Source organism: Xenopus laevis, chromosome 7L, assembly GCF_017654675.1.
Source record: "Xenopus laevis strain J_2021 chromosome 7L, Xenopus_laevis_v10.1, whole genome shotgun sequence".
Lineage (NCBI taxonomy): Eukaryota > Metazoa > Chordata > Amphibia > Anura > Pipidae > Xenopus > Xenopus laevis.
Genome location: NC_054383.1, coordinates 48,158,441 through 48,177,255, shown reverse-complemented (window position 1 = coordinate 48,177,255; position 18,815 = coordinate 48,158,441). Strand labels below are relative to the sequence as shown.

The 18,815-nt window shown below is 38.6% G+C and overlaps 1 protein-coding gene across 1 annotated transcript; it reads right to left on the bottom strand.

Moving 5' to 3' along the window:
• Window positions 1-264: 264 nt before the first annotated feature.
• LOC121395410 (loricrin-like) lies at window positions 265-2,764 on the bottom strand. Its single transcript, XM_041568932.1, has 3 exons — window positions 2,577-2,764; window positions 1,656-1,712; window positions 265-533 (listed from the first exon to the last, which is right to left on the bottom strand). Exons 1-3 carry the CDS (start codon window positions 2,704-2,706, stop codon window positions 415-417), a joined length of 306 nt encoding a protein of 101 aa, XP_041424866.1. The 5' UTR covers window positions 2,707-2,764; the 3' UTR covers window positions 265-414.
• Window positions 2,765-18,815: the final 16,051 nt, after the last annotated feature.

The window sequence follows — 18,815 nt, the reverse complement described above, 5'->3', positions numbered from 1 at the left end:
CTTCTCATTATACTGTATGCTGTTTGCATGCATATTTGCAGCATGTATCAAATGTTTATAGTATCTTAAGATAAGTTTAAATTGGAAGTATTTGTATGAATGTGCCCTGCTACAAACTAATTAACTTTGTAGTACAACTCCTTGTCTTGATGTTTTCGGTTGCTCATAGTTTTGGATGGTACAAACATAGTGGCTTCTTGAACATGACTCCATCAAATGTATAGAAATATGCTATGGAATTAACACAACACTCAAGGCATCTACTTTAATTTGAATTCATTTAATCAAATCATTGTTTAATCAAAATAATTAATGTTTGACAGTAAAGTAAGAATTTGTGTAGATATTGGATTTTATTGATTCATTTTTCCATGTTTATTGAGCAGATATTTTCAGAGGTTTTTTTTCTCCATATCACTTTTTGGCTGAACCTCCACCAGTCTGGCCTCCACAGCCTCCTGAACCACCTCCACTGAGACAACCTCCACCAGTGTTACCACCTTGGCCTAGACAGGGGTTAGCTGTGCCTGTGCCTATAATATCAATAAACATGAGTTTAAGAATTTATACAATTTTAAGAGAAACAATAAAAATTCACATATGCTGATTTAGCTTGATTCATACTGTATATGGTTACTCTACCATATCATAAAAAGATGACTACACCAATCTGTCTCTTCTTCATATATGTATCCAACAGTAAAACAGTAAATTGTGGGTACATTTGACAACATGCATCGAGGTAAAACTAGCCACTGGAGAGTGTAAAAGAGAGCAAGCAGATCAGGTAAAGTCAGTGAATACATTTAATTATTGTTTACATCAGTCAAAAGAATTAACCAACAATATATACATTAAAACATATTGCAGATTTAGCTTCAGTTAATTAACCTTTATCTGGTGAAAGAGATTAGTGACAGGTAACATTTGGAAGTATAACACATTTGAATGTTTTGGGGCCAAACATGAACACTGAATATGTATGAATAGGATCCATAAAGGTGGAATATACTAGCTGTTTCTCTACAGCTGTAATATGCCTACAGAGAAATGTTATGTGCTATGGTCAGAAGATCATGTGAAAACCTGGTTTCTAGAAAAGTCTGGTTTTGCAAGTATCCTGGATTTTAATGATTTATATTTTAATTTTTATTTTAATTGAGCTGTTAACTTTATCCTAGATCAATGCAGGAAAATGCAGTTCAGAAGAGTGGAGATGATAAAGTATTTTTGTAAAAATGTCTCCGCTCCTCTGCTTTGATAAAATATGTTAAATCTTATCTGAGGAAGGTTTTGAAAGAAAAGACCCCATACTCCAGTTAAATAAATTTCCAGTAGAAATAAAACCCTGTGTTTTCCAGGTTGTGATTTAAAAGTATCTTTGAATGCCTCTTATAAGCATATTTGCTATTGTTTCAGACCACATTATACAAAAAGAAGTGCGTTGATGATGAAGGTAATCTGAAAGCCCTATACGCTCCTATTTGTAATGTCATGTAACTGTATTACAGTATGTACTTCCCAAAACATGTACACTTTAAGTACAGAGAGATAATTAATAAGAATGTACTGTATGTTACAAGAGTAATGTATATATACAATGCTTATTTGTCTGTAGCAATCTATGTGCTGTACACCAAATAACATCTTCTTACCTGTGCTTGTTTGTTGGACAGTGCTTGTGCCCTGGCATTGTTGTATTGGTATATTTGCTGTGAAAAGAGAAAATGCATGCTGTTAAAAGCATTGTTGCAGGTTAAATGCTTCCCCTTCTTTATAAAATGTTGTTTTAAAGTTAATTTTCAATGGACTTTTATTAATACATCCTTGCATTACTATATGATCTTTGTAAGGTGAAAATATGTAAACATCATTTGAGGAGATGAAAAATGAATTCACATATTGAAAGAACCTTTTCTATCTTTTTCATGCATTAATAGTGGAATGTGTTTTGAACATATAACTTCTTCATCAAACCTTTTATGTGCATCATTAATATGTACTCTGAAGTCATTTTAGATAGCAGAGCAAGGAGATCACAATAATTCAATTAAACTATAGGACATCAATACCTTATTAATTAATTATAAGCTTGTAAAACATTATAATACTTTTGAAACTTTTAACATTTTCATTGTAAAATGGTATTTACATCACTCTATTCTTTTCTTCCTGTTATTCAGGAAGAACATCAAAGAGGTCAAAGTTTGCTAATAAAAGAACACTGTCACCAACTTACTAAAACACCACATTAAAATATCTCCAAAAGCATGAATATATTTAAATGAGAAAATATATATGTTAAAAAGTAATATTTACTTTTCATTTAATAAGAAGAAAAATGCATTTTGATGTATCAGCTGCCAGAAGAGGCCTAAATCAAAGAGTATACTACATTATGTGAATGCAGGTGCAAACAAATACATCATTTCATTTTAAGTTGTTGAAAAATTAAGTTAGTGTTTCTTAAATGACAAACCTTCACATTAGCATCTAAATGTTGGCCTCTGTTCACAAATAATATAATTAGTTCCAAGATTATGGGATCTTACTAATATGTATCACAGAATACTTACTGCCAGTAGTTCCACATTGGGCAGATACTGATCCAGTGCCACCACAGCCAGTTCCACCACTACCTCCACCACTGCTCACACCACAGCCGCCACCACCAATGATGCCACTTCCTCCCTTAGTTCCAGACATATCTGTACTATGTATAATCTGTTTTAAGAGTGGAGAACTGGTGTGGAAGCTATTGATAGCACTACTTTTATATTGAAGTCGTGCATTTTTTTTGGCAAGGCTTTTTAAGGAATCGATTTGTTCTTTGTAAAACACCTATAATTAAGCGTTTAAATTTCAATACATTATTTTATTTATATGTTAAAATGGGTGTATCTTCTTTATTGTAATTTCACATTAATTCAGCTTTGTAGTGATCAATGCTCGTGTGTGTTTTTTATTCAGTGATATACACATTATTCAGTGATGTGTCACTCATTTAAAGGTAGCTGTGTTATTAAGAGAGGATTATGTTAAGATGTTTATGTTTGAGCATCACCATCAGGTTGGTTGCTAGGCTAAGACATCAGTGTAATTTTTTTCTTGATGGAGGCAATCAGATATTTAGATAATGGAAAACTAGTAGTTGTGCGATAATATATCAAGGTTGTATGTTCTGTAATAAATTGTAGAAGTCAATGGGTGAGGGCACTACGCTGTACAAGGCAGTGCCTGACTCTCCTTTAGTGCAATTGGGTTGTTAAATCTTTTAACATGTATAATTCTAATTCTTGGTCATCAAAAGTCCCAGGCAAAGTATTCCTTTGTGACTAGTTACAATTCAGGCCTCCTGCAGTTGATCACATGTACTTGATTAAGAGCTGTTTATCAGATGGACCCCTTTTTATGCAAGTAAAAAGTGCACCCATTCAGTCAACTCATAAAGGACATGTGAAGAGGACATTTTAGATTTATTTATGTATTTATCATCGATTGATCATTTTTTAATTTATAAAAGGTTTAACTATACTGGATTTCATTTCAACAGGTATGCACTAATATTTTTTCTAGACAAATATGGACCACAGAGTATTGAACAGACTTTGTTCAACCACAGACAGAAAAAATAAATAAAAACGCGGCTCTATCCAAACAGCAGATATTCCCAATTTCAAATAAAAATACAAAGCTCATCCGACATGTAAATTGACCAGGGTGTGTGGTCCCAGGTCTGTCTCTTAAGGGTGTAGCATTATCTGCAAGTTCAAGCACTATAAGTGTTGTTTCGCACTCACCGATGAAAAAAGGTGGCCAGGGTGCAACGCCCCGAACCCGTATCTTGGGGTGAGATACAACGAAATGGATGAATAGGCACACACTCCTGGGACACACCAGATTGGATAAAATGCCTTGATCTTTATTTCATAGGTTTAAATCAAATGTCCTAACGCGTTTTGTATCTAGAGAGCAGAAAAGATTGGAACAGCAGAAAGTGAAGAGTTGCAGCGCCTATTCATTTTTGCATTGTCTGACATGGTGCATTGAAAGTTAAATTTTAAAATTTGTCTTAACAGACAAACTGATCAAAATTTATAGTGCATAGATATGAGCTGGGACTATTAGGCCAGCATATATGTACCAGAAATCAAATGAAATTTCAAGCTGGAAAGACTTATTGGGACACAAGGGGGGATGTAATATTGATCGCTAATACAGCAATCATTTGCAATTTGTTTGCAATCTAAATAAATGTTCGCAAAGTGAACAATTTTGCCTTTGCGAACACTTTGCCCCTCACATGAAAGTAAAATAGAGATTGCAAATGTTATAGTTTGTACCAGTGTGCAATGTATATAGTGAAACTTTTTAATGAAAATGTTGTTACATTTGCTCCAAAAGTTTACACTACCTTCAAGCAGGTGTTAAAGGTTTACAATGCGCAATCAGTGTCGGACTGGCCCACCAGAATACCAGGAAAACTCCCGGTGGGCCAAGGTGTCAGTGGGCCCTCCTGCTTCTAAACATTTGGCTTATTTCATGGCCATTCCCTATTTCTATGAGAATAAAGAGGCTAAATAGATGGAATAATAGGTTATAATATGTATAGAAAAGAGAATAGGAGAATAGAGGTTGAGTAAGTAAAGGAAGAAAATAATACTTTGCGTGGGCCCCTGGTCTAAAGGTTTTTGGGTGGGCTCCTGGTCTAAGGGTTTTTGGTGGGCCCCTGGTGTCCCAGTCCGATACTGTGCACAATTAATATTCACAATGCAATAAAATTCTAATGAAGAATATTACACTGCAACATGCAATTTTTTATGTATGTATGTATGTATGTACTGTATGTATGTATTCTCTTTGGAAATTTTATTGCATTTTTCTATGTGAATGGTAAGTATGAGGGATCCTGGAATGAAGCTGCTAATTGATCAACTTCTGATGGCAATTAATCACCAAAGTGCTTATACAATATACTTTAACATTCCAGGTTAGCTTGCTAATTACTATTTGGCAGCTCAGATTCAGGGAGCCACTACAGTGACCAAATCTAGTGTACCTCATACAGGACTGCTGAATCTCTGAGCTGGTACTGCAAACCAATAGCAAGTGTTATAGCCAGTGGTATTACTAGAAACTACTGGAGCCCTCAGCAAGATGATTTTAGGGCCTCATTAGACCTCATAGGACATTTAGTTAGTATAACTGATAAGCCGTTATAATCGAAATTGCTTATCTGGGTGCCTTATACCTAAATCCATAGTTGAGGTGATATTATGACTTAATATAAGCAAGATTTAGAAAATCCTGTTGACTTTTCCTTGAAAGGGTGGGTTAATTATTAGGTGAGTTCATTTATTCAATGAGAGATCACATATTCTAGCTTATGAAAAAAAAATCTTTGTCTTAATGAAAGAGACACCTTTGCAAAAGTGTTCAGCTTTCTAGAGGTGTAGATCTTTGTCAAATGTCAAATGGAGACTACAAGCAAAAAGATACTGAGATAAATATACAATATATATATATATATATATATATATATATATATATATATATATATATATATATATAGTGAAAAAGGATTGCGGCACTCACAGGGTTTTAGTGAAAAAACAAAAAATGTTTTATTATTAAGCCTCAACGTTTCGATCCCCCACAGGGATCTTCGTCAGGAGACGAAGATCCCTGTGGGGGGATCGAAACGTTGAGGCTTAATAATAAAACATTTTTTGTTTTTTCACTAAAACCCTGTGAGTGCCGCAATCCTTTTTCACTGCTTATTTCCCATGCTGGCACCCAGGTATTAATTTTGTCTACGGAGTGCACCATTCCTTTGGTTATATATATATATATATATATATATATATATATATATATATATATATATATATATATATATATAATACAAGTTAGTATTAGACAGACGAATGAGCTCATCTAAAGGAAGGATGAAATATGGGCAACACATGTTACATGGAGCACAACATACTGTAGACCCAACAGGAGCACTGCACTTAAGAATGGGTCAGGTAAGGTGTTAGGTAAAGGGTTTATAGTGCATTGTGCATAGATGAGCAAAAGAATGCAGAATCTTGTTGTGTATGGAGTTTAATGGGTTCAACACTGCACCATATTTTTAGTTATTGATGTGCCAAGAGGTAAAAGTATATACACAGTTATTTAACACACAATTATGTTCATGATTCTAAGGTGACACTGATTTAACCTACGTGCTGTGTCGCCCTGTGTACATGTTCCATTCATTTATTGCCCTGTATTATGTCAATAGAGAAAACAATTGAAACAAATTTGATATCAAGTATATCAACATTTTTTTATGGGGATGATGCATGATTACCATAATTATAAGCTACTGAGGTAACATTTTGGGTGACCTAACCTGCAAAAGTCAGCAGTTAGTGATCAAGAGAAGGGTGTGGAATAAAAACTGACAGTTGGCAATATATCTAAACAAATAAAGGTTGTTCTCACTCCAACCTCTTACATTTTCAGAACAGTCATACAGATTGTTATCAAATATATTTAATTGACTCACTACTGATTTATAGGCCTTTTGCATAGGAAGGGACAACACTCCCTCTTGTGCTAGAGGTTTGGGTAGAATATTTAGTTTCACTTGGAAGATAATGTATCTAGGATGTTATGGGTGCTGCAGAAGGAAAGAGTAAAAATTCCAGTTAGAAATGATGGACAAGCAAAAAGAGGCCTGAGTTAAAAGAACTATGTTGAAGATTTACTCATTGGGGAAAAATGCAGTCTCATTTTACCCCAATTAATAAAAGGGTTTATCATGTGAAAAGTCATGGATGAGATTCAATTTGAGATGCAATTCAATTCAGTAAAACTTATTTCACAATTTTTTACATGAAAAACTCTAATGAAGTCTGTGGAAAAAACTGGAACTGAATTTGGAGAAAAGCTTTTATATCCATGAATTGAATCTCGTCCATGACTTTTCCCGGGATAAACCATGAGATAACTTTTTCTCACTGAATTAAATCTCGCCCAATATGTTTTAATTGCAGATCAAGGAAAAATGTTTCTTAAAGGGATACTGTCATGGGAAAAAAAAATTTTTCCAAAATGAATCAGTTAATAGTGCTGCTCCAGCAGAATTCTGCACTGAAATCCATTTCTCAAAAGAGCAAACAGATTTTTTTATATTCAATTTTGAAATCTGACATGGGGCTAGACATTTTGTCAATTTCCCAGCTGCCCCATGTCATGTGACTTGTGCTCTGATAAACTTCAATCACTCTTTACTGCTGTACTGCAAGTTGGAGTAATATCACCCCCTCCCTTTCCCCCCCCCAGCAGCCAAACAAAAGAACAATGGGAAGGTAACCAGATAACAGCTCACTAACACAAGATAACAGCTGCCTGGTAGATCTAAGAACAACACTCAATAGTAAAAACCCATGTCCCACTGGGACACATTCAGTTACATTGAGAAGGAAAAACAGCAGCCTGCCAGAAAGCATTTCTCTCCTGAAGTGCAGGCACAAGTCACATGACATCGGGCAGCTGGGAAATGGACAAAATGTCTAGCCCCATGTCAGATTTCAAAATTGAATATAAAAAAATCTGTTTGCTCTTTTGAGAAATGGATTTCAATGCAGAATTCTGCTGGAGCAGCACTATTAACTGATTCATTTTGAAAAATTTTTTTTTTCCCATGACAGTATCCCTTTAATAAAACAGGGCTGGACAAAAAGTGTAGTGTAGATATTCGGTTGGACTAATAGATTTGAGTAGTACTTAAACTACACAAACTAAGTACAGGTATGCAATCCAAGTATACTTTTAACCCATTAGAACTGTACTGTTTTACTATTATACAGAAAAGGAAATCATTTTTAAAAATTTTTTTTTTTTTTAAAAAAGGGCTGTATTGGAGAAGGCCCTCCATTCTAAGTTTTCTGTATATTGTGTTTCCTGATAATAGAATGGTGAAATCTGCATCTAGTGGAAGTGGAAGTGGAAAGTTAAAAACATTTTGTGAATTAAGTATAAAGTTTAGTTAAATGTACACAATTTACGTATCTTCTGAAAAAATTGCCCTGACTTGCCTAGAAACTTACGTAACTTACATAGAAGCTTAAGTGACTTGCATATCAAGCAATGATGCAAAGAAGCTTAACAAGGGCAGGCTGTGGGAATATTCCACTGACCACCAATGAATGAAAAGACTTACAGGGATCCTGTCATCGGAAATCATGTTATTTTCAAAACGCATAAGATAATAGTTCTACTTCAGCAGAATTCTGCACTGAAATCCATTTCTCAAAAGAGCAAACAGATTTTTTTATATTCAATTTTGAAATCTGACATGGGGCTAGACGTTTTTTCAATTTCCCAGCTGCCCCCAGTCATGTGACTTGTGCCTGCACTTTAGGAGAGAAATGCTTTCTGGCAGGCTGCTGTTTTTCCTTCTCAATGTAACTGAATGTGTCTCAGAGGAACATGGGTTTTTACTATTGAGTGCTGTTCTTAGATCTACCAGGCAGCTGTTATCTGGTGTTAGGGAGCTGCTATCTGGTTACCTTCCCATTGTTCTTCTGTTTGGCTGCTGGGGGGGGGAAAGGGAAGGGGGTGATATCACTCTAACTTGCAGTACAGCAGTAAAGAGTGATTGAAGTTTATCAGAGCACAAGTCACATGACTTGGGGCAGCCGGGAAATTGACAATATGTCTAGCCCCATGTCAGATTTCAAAATTGAATATAAAAAAATTTGTTTGCTCTTTTGAGAAATGGATTTCAGTGTAGAATTCTGCTGGAGCAGCACTATTAACTGATTCATTCAGGAAATAAATCTTTTTCCCATGACAGTATCCCTTTAAGGTAAATTCCACTGACCCTCAATGAACCGACTGACTTATTAGCACACTAATTAGCTATTTCATTAACAAATGCTGTTTGTATTGGGATATACTGTATTTATTGAATTGTATGAGCATCTCATACATGAACTTTTTAGCAGTGGAAGGACTAGATATTGGGTTCCGCAGCAAGACTGTTGGGCCCCCTTGCGCAATTCTGTATATGTAACTTGTGCTAAAACTTGTGTTAGTTTCAAAGGAACAAGTAAATGTAGATAAGGTGTGCTTCAAAAGCGGATTAAGCTCTTTGCAGCCCCGGGTGCACGCCGTACCCCCTGCCAGGGCAAAGTATACATGTAGTAAATAAAGCAGCAGCACTCCGGTATTTTTGAAAATTTGTAAACCTTTACTTAAATGCCATAGGCAACGTTTCGGGCTACGCAGGCCCTTTGTCAAGCCATTAATACTTAAGCAATGACAGCACAGAGTTGTGTGACAGGCAGGTTGGTGTCTTGGTTTAACTTAGGGCAAACTCCACTGACCCCCAATGAATTTAGAAAAATGTAATTCCACTGCCCCCAATAACCTGACTTATTAACACATTAATTATTTTTACTATTCATATTAACTGCTAATGAGTGGTTATATATGTATGTATGTATATGTATGTATTTATATGCATGTATATTACTTTCAAAGAAACCTATGTAACATGGGTATTCAGAAATGACAAGGCAGAACAGTGTGACAGGGGCAGGTAGATGGATATAATTTAAACATGGACCAGACTCAACTGACCCGCAATGAACGGACTCTTAATTAGCAAATTAATTAATTGAACTATTTATATGAACTTCTAATTATAGAGTAACATCAGCTATTTATATTGGGATCTATTTTCTAAATTACACGAGCATCTCCTACATGAACTTTTCAGCAACACAATGACTAATCATTGGGCCCCACAGCAAGATCATTGGGTCCTTAAACTTTGGGAAGAAGACATTTTATCTGAATGTATATTGCAGCTACTTATCTGGGCCCCCAGAAGTTGCAGGATCTGTTTCTTCTATAGTTACACCGTCTACTTTTCAGTAAAATGATCTGTGAGTTTGTACCATAGTAGCTGTGCAATAGTGGTGTGCGGATTGAGAAATTCTCGACCCTCACCCAACCCTAACCCGCCCCCTCACAACCTGCACCCGGCCCCCCGTTCCCCCTCTATTTATAGACCCGCACCCACCCTGCATCAAACATCAAAATATTTCTCCACTATTTACTGCATATACTGCATGTATTAAATGAGTTGGATAGTATAAAGAGAAATAATCAGTGAAAAAAGCAATACATTTAAGACAAGACTTAAATGAATGTAATTTGTTTCCTGGCACAGACATTATTTTCCTCAAATACAGACATTTACACAGCACAAAGGGAGAGTTCAATTAAAACAGTGTCCTCAGTCAGTCGTTACCAAATCAAAACAATCTCTATGCCAACTAGCACACCTGGTCCCCATGACAATTTAAATATATTTAAAAAATGTTAATATAATAATAGAAACGTTTTAAAATGTGGAATTCTGATGTGCAGTTACTTGGTATAGTAACTGTGGTCATGCAAACAGTGGATAAAGAGAATTGAATAGAAGTAATGGTGTAAAGCGCAATGCAGTTTCTCAGCAGAAGATGGTGCTCTCAAACCTTTGCTGCACCAACTCATGTGATAGTTAAGCCCTTAACCAAAAATTCTTTGAAGCAGACACTCAAATAAAGGCAAGTTTCCACCGGGCAGTTGAATCAAAGTGAAACCGTTTATTGTGTCCACAGTCTCAGGCGGGAGATTGCATTTATTTGAGTGCCTGCTCCAAAGAATTTTCGGTTTTGTCCGCACCCCGTGCTGAGGGCTCAGGGTGGTGCAACTGGGCCTTTTCCTTTATGTGGTGAGTAATCACTTACTATTTGGAGACCCCTCTTCAATATTTATCATACCATGGTTAACCCCTTACCTGAGCAGGGGCAGAACACTATCACGTTATGAACTGTTTTGAAAGAAGCCTTGGTAAAAAATGAAAATCAATTGCAAATTGTCTCAGATTATCACTCTCTACATCCTATTAAAGTTAACTTAAATATAAACAACCCCTTTGAGTAATATATAAATACAAAAAATATAATTGAAGTATAAAAACGAATTTTACAAAGGAGGGTTTCCCCTCAGAGTGAGGACATATGTTTGACCTCCTGCAGCTCCTGACACATGACAGTCATCTGCTAGAATAGCAGAAACAGTAAGTCATTGGCTCCTGATAAGGCTCCCCAGTCTGCGTTGCTACATCCTGGGGAGGTAGTATTGCTACTGCTGCTCCCAGTGGTGCTACTGTCGGCAGTGGTGTTGCTGCTGCTGCTGGCTGTGATGCTGCTGTTGGCTGTGGTGCTGCCGTTTGTGGTGCTGTTTCAGCTGCGGCAGTGGTTCCCCACCATTTACTTGGAGCCATTCAGCTCCCAATTACAACAATACAGCACTTGCGCTTGTACAGTACAATTATACAGGCTCAGGAGTATGATTTAACTACAGAAAAAACATTATCTATAAGGATGGCAATATCTTTAACAGAGTTTTTTGCAATGGATTCATCTCTATAAGGCTGGGCATTGGCATGCATCATGTGATGCGTTTTTCCCATGATGCGTAAAATTTTACGTGCATCCACGTCAATTCTGATGCATCTGCTATTGAATTAAGAAGGCATCAAATCCATTATGTGTTTTTTATGCTGCATACAGATATGCAAGCTTTCAGTACAAATATAATTCAGCAGCATTCGTTGAAGAGACTGCTATTTTTATAATGCAGGTGTGCCAAAAGAGCGCTTAGAGACAGCAGGATTTTTTATTAGTATGACTAGGCCTGAGATGACAACAGCTTAGAGAAATCTGAGCGCTTGTTCTGTTATAGGTATGAATGCAAGTGTCTGTATTGTTTTTACAAACTGGAGAGTACGGCCCAGTTTGAGTGACAACTAGGCCCCACCAAAATAAAAATTGCATATTACAGACAGGCAAACAGACAACCAATGAAAGAAAATAGGACCCTTGACATGCCACCACAAGAAAAACAATTGCAGACAATGCACAAGTAGTAGGACCCTTGACAGGCCCCACCAGAAAAAAAACTTGCTAACAATACAGCAGTAGTAGCAGCAACAGTAGAAACCTTGACAGGCCCCCACCATAAATTTGCCAACAATGCAGCAGTAGGATCCTTGACAGGCCCTTTCAGATAAAAATTGCTGACAATGCAGCAGCAGTACAGATATGAGTCAGAGTGGCCAAAACTAGTAAGGAGGAGGTTATAAGAGGAGGAGGAGAGGAGGCTAATCTCTGATATCTGCAATTGGCACTTGGATATCCCCATCAACAGCTAATTCATCTCAATGAATGCAAGCATATCCATGCTGCCAATGGATAGCCCTGTCTGCTTCTCAATGCACAATAATGGAGTGCACTACCTGTGAGGATTCCCCTTGTTGAAAGTGGTAGGTGCTCAACCAGAAATCTCCTTCCTTGCACGAGGACAGAAGTCAGTATTGACAAAATCCAGAAGCACACCAAAAATAATTGCTGCGTGAAAAAAGGTGATTTATTTAGCCCATAAGCATTTAATTTATTATGGGCTAAACAAATCACCTCTTTTCAAACAGCAATTATTTTTGGTGTGCTTCAGGACACTGGCAGGGGGCAAACCAACACCTCCAGAGTGTAATGTGCCCGCTTAGAATAGTAGCACATTGAGCTGCAGAGATAGGGCCACATAGAGAGCGCCCAGGTACGTGCTACATGATCCTAGCGGTACCAGGGGACAACAGATTCACTCCCTTACTGCTAGGATCATGTAGCACATACCTGGGTGCTCTCTCTGTGGCCCTATCTCTGCAGCTACTATTCTCAGCGGGCTTCACATTCCTTTCTTTATGTACAGCCATGCAAGCCAGCACTGAATCCAACAAGGAGAAAAAGTATGAGGAGGCAGGCGAAGCTGTTGGCGTGCTATCCCAGGGGCTTCCCAGCCACATGTTGTCAGTAAATAGCCAGAGAGGAGAAATAGAGTGCCGCAGGATGGATGGTCACCCTGTCGCCTTTTCTGAAGAGGAGCGAAAGTGGCATTTCTGTAAGCTATTTCTTAATAAAGGCTTTGCTAATTTAAAGTTTAATTTGACTTGGTGTTTTTTTTTTGTTGTATAGTAACATTTTTTGAAATTTTTTTTTGATGTTACTGGTCCTTTATGAGGCAACTTTCCAGTTTCGAAACCAGAAATTTGGCTTTTCTGGTGCAGAGAGCACTATTGTCTGCAGAGTAGGCACACTGCTACCAACTGGTCTTTGGTCTAGCACATAAAAAATGTCCACACTGCTGAAGGCCACTACCTTGCCTGCCATGGTGGGCTGGGAATCCAAAGACTTCCCAAAACACCTGGACCTTGGTGCAGTGCTGCCCCTCTGTCTGTCCCCCTTAGCAGTTGTAAGTGAGGACTCCACACACAGTTCTCCCTCTTAACCTGCTGCTGTTGTAATGCTTGTGAGCTGGCATCCACCATTTGTCCCTGTCATCATCAAAATCCTCCCCTGGACCAGACCTGAGAGAATACTTTTAGGACTGTTATTGGTATTAAAGCAGTTGTCTCTCAAGAGTGCAAACAAGCAGAAACATTAATAATGTGGCAGTAGGACATCCAGTTTAGATATTAAGCACTCTATTTTGAGACTGTAGGACTTTTATACTGTGGCAAGCAGGCCAACCCAGTTTAGAGAATACTGTAAACACTCTTGAGACTATTATTGGTATGAATCCAGATCTCTACAGTTTCTACAAAATGCAATCAGGCCAGAATCAGGTAGAAGGACCCTTAAGTGATAGGTCCAGTATGCCTTGACCCTTGACAGTAAGACCCTTGATGGACAGGCCACACACATTTAGCCAAAGATGCTGCAGAAACAGCAGCAGCACAACTACCACCCAGTGTTGACACAGCTTGATAACTCTAGCATAGTAATAATTACTCAGCAAGTCCAGTTGTTTATTTTTGATTTACTTGTATTAGGTATACCATGACCTGGATGAATGAAAATCTTCATAGTCGTCTAGCATAGTGGCCACCCAGTAATTATTCTGGTCTTTTTCCAGGGGTTAGAAAAAGAAAGAGTTGGAAATGTTTGCATGCTTCCAGTAGACATGGCAAAATTCGAGCAAGAATTTGTGAAAAATGTCACCATTGGCAAAACTGTGCTAAACTGTACTGGGCAAAAAAGTATGCGCCTCACTACATGTCACTGATGATGGTGCAGTTGTTTTGGGGAAAAGGAAGGTAAAAAATTTGGAGGAGACTTTAAAGTGGTTGTTCACCTTACAACACATTTTTCAGTTCTGTTGGCTTTACTGAAAATAAAGACTTTGAAAAAGTACTTTCTATTTTTTATTTGTGTCCCTTTTTCTAGTATTGAAGTGAAAAGATTAATTTTTCACAATCTTGTGTCTTTCTGAAGCAGCTCTGGGAGAGGGGGTCGTTGTAACTGTTCAAAACGGATATATTAGTAGATTTCTTATCTTTGTTGCTGCTGAGCAGAATCCCTGAGTTTCATTAAAGGCAGCTATTATAATTTATACAATGGTTGGCAGCATCCCACAGAAGCTGCTGAGAAATGTATTAAAACTGATGTAGCAAATTGTAACACTTCAGAAACTACTCCTGAATTACTGAGCTACCAGACTGAAACACCAGAGACAGGAACATTAATCTTTAAACTTCAATTTTGGAAAAACTGTAAAAAGACATGGAAAAACATGGAAAATAATTGAAAAAGTCTTCATTTCTGAAGAACAATCTAAAGACAACTGGGCTGAAAACAAATGTTTGGAAGGTGAACAACCCCTTTTAGCTATACATGGAAATAAAAAAGTAATCAGAAACTAGATGGTGTCGTTTCTGAAGAAACCACAAGATGTTGGCTTTGAAACGCAAGAGGTGTTGGGGCCAGTCGCCCCTGGTGCATAGAGAGTACACAAAGTTGGTAGAATCTGGTTTAAAACGGTGAAAATTGAAGCAGATCAAATTGTACCATTAAAATCAATCCAAAAACCTGATTGGCTGTTTTTGGCTCCACCCACTTTTAAAATTTCAATCCCAGTCCCCCTGTGACCGACTGTGCCAAGTTTGATGTCCCTGCCATTAACTGTGAAAGAATGGCAGCAACTTATATATTGACATTGATTAGCAATAGGTAACATTTGATTGGCTGTTTTAAGCTCCACCCAGTTTTCCGAATTTTAACCCCAGTCACCCAGTCACGGTCTGTACCAAGTTTGGGGCCTCTGGCTTTAAAACTGTGAGAATGGCAGTATTTGAAACTTTTACATTGAAGTCAATAGGTAAAATCTGATTGGCTGTTATTGGCTCCGCCCACTTTTCCTAAATTTCGACCACAGTCACCCAGTGAGTAATTGTGCTGAGTTTGGGACACTTGGCATGGACGCCGTAATAATAGCAGCAATTTGGCGTTTTTCATTAAGGTCAATAGCTGAAATCCGATTGGCTGTTGTTGCCCCGCCCCCTTTTTTTCCTAATTCTGAACCAGAGTCACCAAGTGACTAACACTTTAAGGTTTCGGAATCATGACATTTAACATGTAAAAATGGCAGCAATTTTATGTTTTTCTATTGAAAATCAATGAATGACATTTGATTGGTTGTTGGTGGCTCCACCCACTTTTCCTAACTTTGAAGTGCAAACACCCAGTGACCACATTTGTGATATTCGAGGTCCATGACATCAATAACGTGCAAATGGCAGCAATTTTAATTTTTCCCATTTAAATCATCAAAGAAATCTGATTGGTTGTTTTTGGCTCCACCCACTTTTCCAAATTTTGATCCCGGTCCTCCAGTGACCAACTGTGCCAAGTTTGAGGACCCTCCCATTAACAATCTAAGAGCGGCAACAGTTGTAACTTTTCCCATTGAAACAAATGGCTAATATTTGATTGGCTGTGGTAGACTCCGCCCACTTTTCAAAATTTGAATCCCAGTGACCCATGGTGCCAAGTTTTGGGTCTCTGGCTTTAACATTGTGGGAATGACAGTGTTGGCCATTTTCTCATTGAAGTCAATAGGGAAAATCTGATTGTCTGTTTGTTGCTCCGCCCACTTTTTGGAGTCCCCAAAATGTGACAGAACTTTTCAGGTTGACCCCATGACTAAGTGACCCAAGTTTGGTGAGTGTAACTTTAATGCTGTACGAGTGGCAAAAGTTTCACATTTTCCAATGAAAGTCTATGGGAAAAAATGGGGTCTTTGGGGGTCTGCCACAGGGCCACGGAAGGTGGGATTGCTTAGCAGAGCACAAGCAACCTATTCAGGTATGAGCCGAACAAGTGTGCAAAGTTTCATAATTGTACTCCTAAAACTCTGGGAGGAGTAGCGTTTAGAAAATTGCTAAAATTTCATTGGCTGTTGGTAGCTCCGCCCACTTTGGGGTGCCCCCCAAAATACATGTTTTTATTCGGGGTGGCACCAACAATATGCGGTCCGAGTTTGGGGAGTGTAGCTTCAAAACTGTACGAGCGGCAGCGATTTGAAAATTTTCCCTGTCAAAGTCAATACGATAAAAGGCGTCTTCGGTGGTCCGCCGCACGGGCGCAGTGGGTGGGATCGCTTACTAAAGCACAAGCAACGTACTTTGCTATAAGGCGAATAGGTGTGGAAAGTTTGGCGCTTGTACCCCTAAAACTGTAGGAGGAGTAGCGTTTAGAAAACCGGGGGGCGCTAATAATAATAACTAGATGGTGTCGTTTCTGAAGAAACCACAAGATGTTGGCTTTGAAACGCAAGAGGTGTTGGGGCCAGTCGCCCCTGGTGCATAGAGAGTACACAAAGTTGGTAGAATCTGGTTTAAAACTGTGAAAATTGAAGCAGATCAAATTGTACCATTAAAATCAATCCAAAAAACCTGATTGGCTGTTTTTGGCTCCACCCACTTTTAAAATTTGAACCCCAGTCCCCCTGTGACCGACTGTGCCAAGTTTGATGTCCCTGCCATTAACTGTGAAAGAATGGCAGCAACTTATATATTGACATTGATTAGCAATAGGTAACATTTGATTGGCTGTTTTAAGCTCCACCCAGTTTTCCGAATTTTAACCCCAGTCACCCAGTCATGGTCTGTACCAAGTTTGGGGCCTCTGGCTTTAAAACTGTGAGAATGGCAGTATTTGAAACTTTTACATTGAAGTCAATAGGTAAAATCTGATTGGCTGTTATTGGCTCCGCCCAATTTTCCTAAATTTTGACCACAGTCACCCAGTGAGTAATTGTGCTGAGTTTGGGACACTTGGCATGGACGCCATAATAATAGCAGCAATTTGGCGTTTTTCATTAAGGTCAATGGCTGAAGTCCGATTGGCTGTTGTTGCCCCGCCCCCTTTTTTTCCTAATTCTGAACCAGAGTCACCAAGTGACTAACACTTTAAGGTTTCGGAATCATGACATTTAACCTGTAAAAATGGCAGCAGTTTTATGTTTTTCTCTTGAAAATCAATGAATGACATTTGATTGGTTGTTGGTGGCTCCACCCACTTTTCCTAACTTTGAAGTGCAAACACCCAGTGAGCACATTTGTGATATTCCAGGTCCATGACATCAATAACGTGCAAATGGCAGCAATTTTAATTTTTCCCATTGAAATCATCAAAGAAATCTGATTGGTCCCACTTTTCCAGATTTTGATCCCGGTCCTCCAGGGACCAACTGTGCCAAGTTTGAGGACCCTCCCATGAACAATCTAAGAGCGGCGACAGTTTTAACTTTTCCCATTGAAACAAATGGCTAATATTTGATTGGCTGTGGTAGACTCCGCCCACTTTTCAAAATTTTAACCCCAGTGACCCATGGTGCCAAGTTTTGGGTCTCTGGCTTTAACACTGTGGGAATGACAGTGTTTGACATTTTCTCATTGAAGTCAATAGGGAAAATCTGATTGTCTGTTTGTTGCTCCGCCCACTTTTTGGAGTCCCCAAAATGTGACAGAACTTTTCAGGTTGACCCCATGACTAAGTGACCCAAGTTTGATGAGTGTAACTTTAATGCTGTACGAGTGGCAAAAGTTTCAAATTTCCCAATGAAAGTCTATGGGAAAAAATGGGGTTTTTGGGGGGCCGCCACAGGGCCACGGAGGGTGGGATTGCTTAACAGAGCACAAGCAACCTATTCGGGTATGAGCCAAACAAGTGTGCAAAGTTTCATAATTGTACTCCTAAAACTCTGGGAGGAGTAGCGTTTAGAAAATTGCTAAAATTTCATTGGCTGTTGGTAGCTCCGCCCACTTTGGGGTGCCCCCCAAAATACATATTTTTATTCGGGGTGGCACCAACAATATGCGGTCCGAGTTTGGGGAGTGTCGCTTCAAAACTGTACGAGCGGCAGCGATTTGAAAATTTTCCCTGTCAAAGTCAATACGAAAAACGGCGTCTTCGGTGGTCCGCCGCACGGGCGCAGTGGGTGGGATCGCTTACTAAAGCACAAGCAACGTACTTTGCTATAAGGCGAATAGGTGTGGAAAGTTTGGCGCTTGTACCCCTAAAACTGTAGGAGGAGTAGCGTTTAGAAAACCGGGGGGCGCTAATAATAATAAGAATAAGAAGAACTAGAGGGTGTCGTTTCTGAAGAAACCACGGGATGTTGGCTATGAAACGCTATAGGTGTCTTGCCCAGTCGCCCCCGGTGCCTAGAGAGTACACAAAGTCGGTAGAATCCGGATTAAAACGGTGAAATTTAAAGCCAATCCAATTTTACCATTGAAATCCATTCAAACAAACTGGCTATTTTTGGCTCCGCCCACTTTTAAAAATTTGCATCCCAGTCACCCCTTCACCAAATGGACCAAGTTTGAGCACTCTTACATTAACAGTGTAAGATTGACAGGA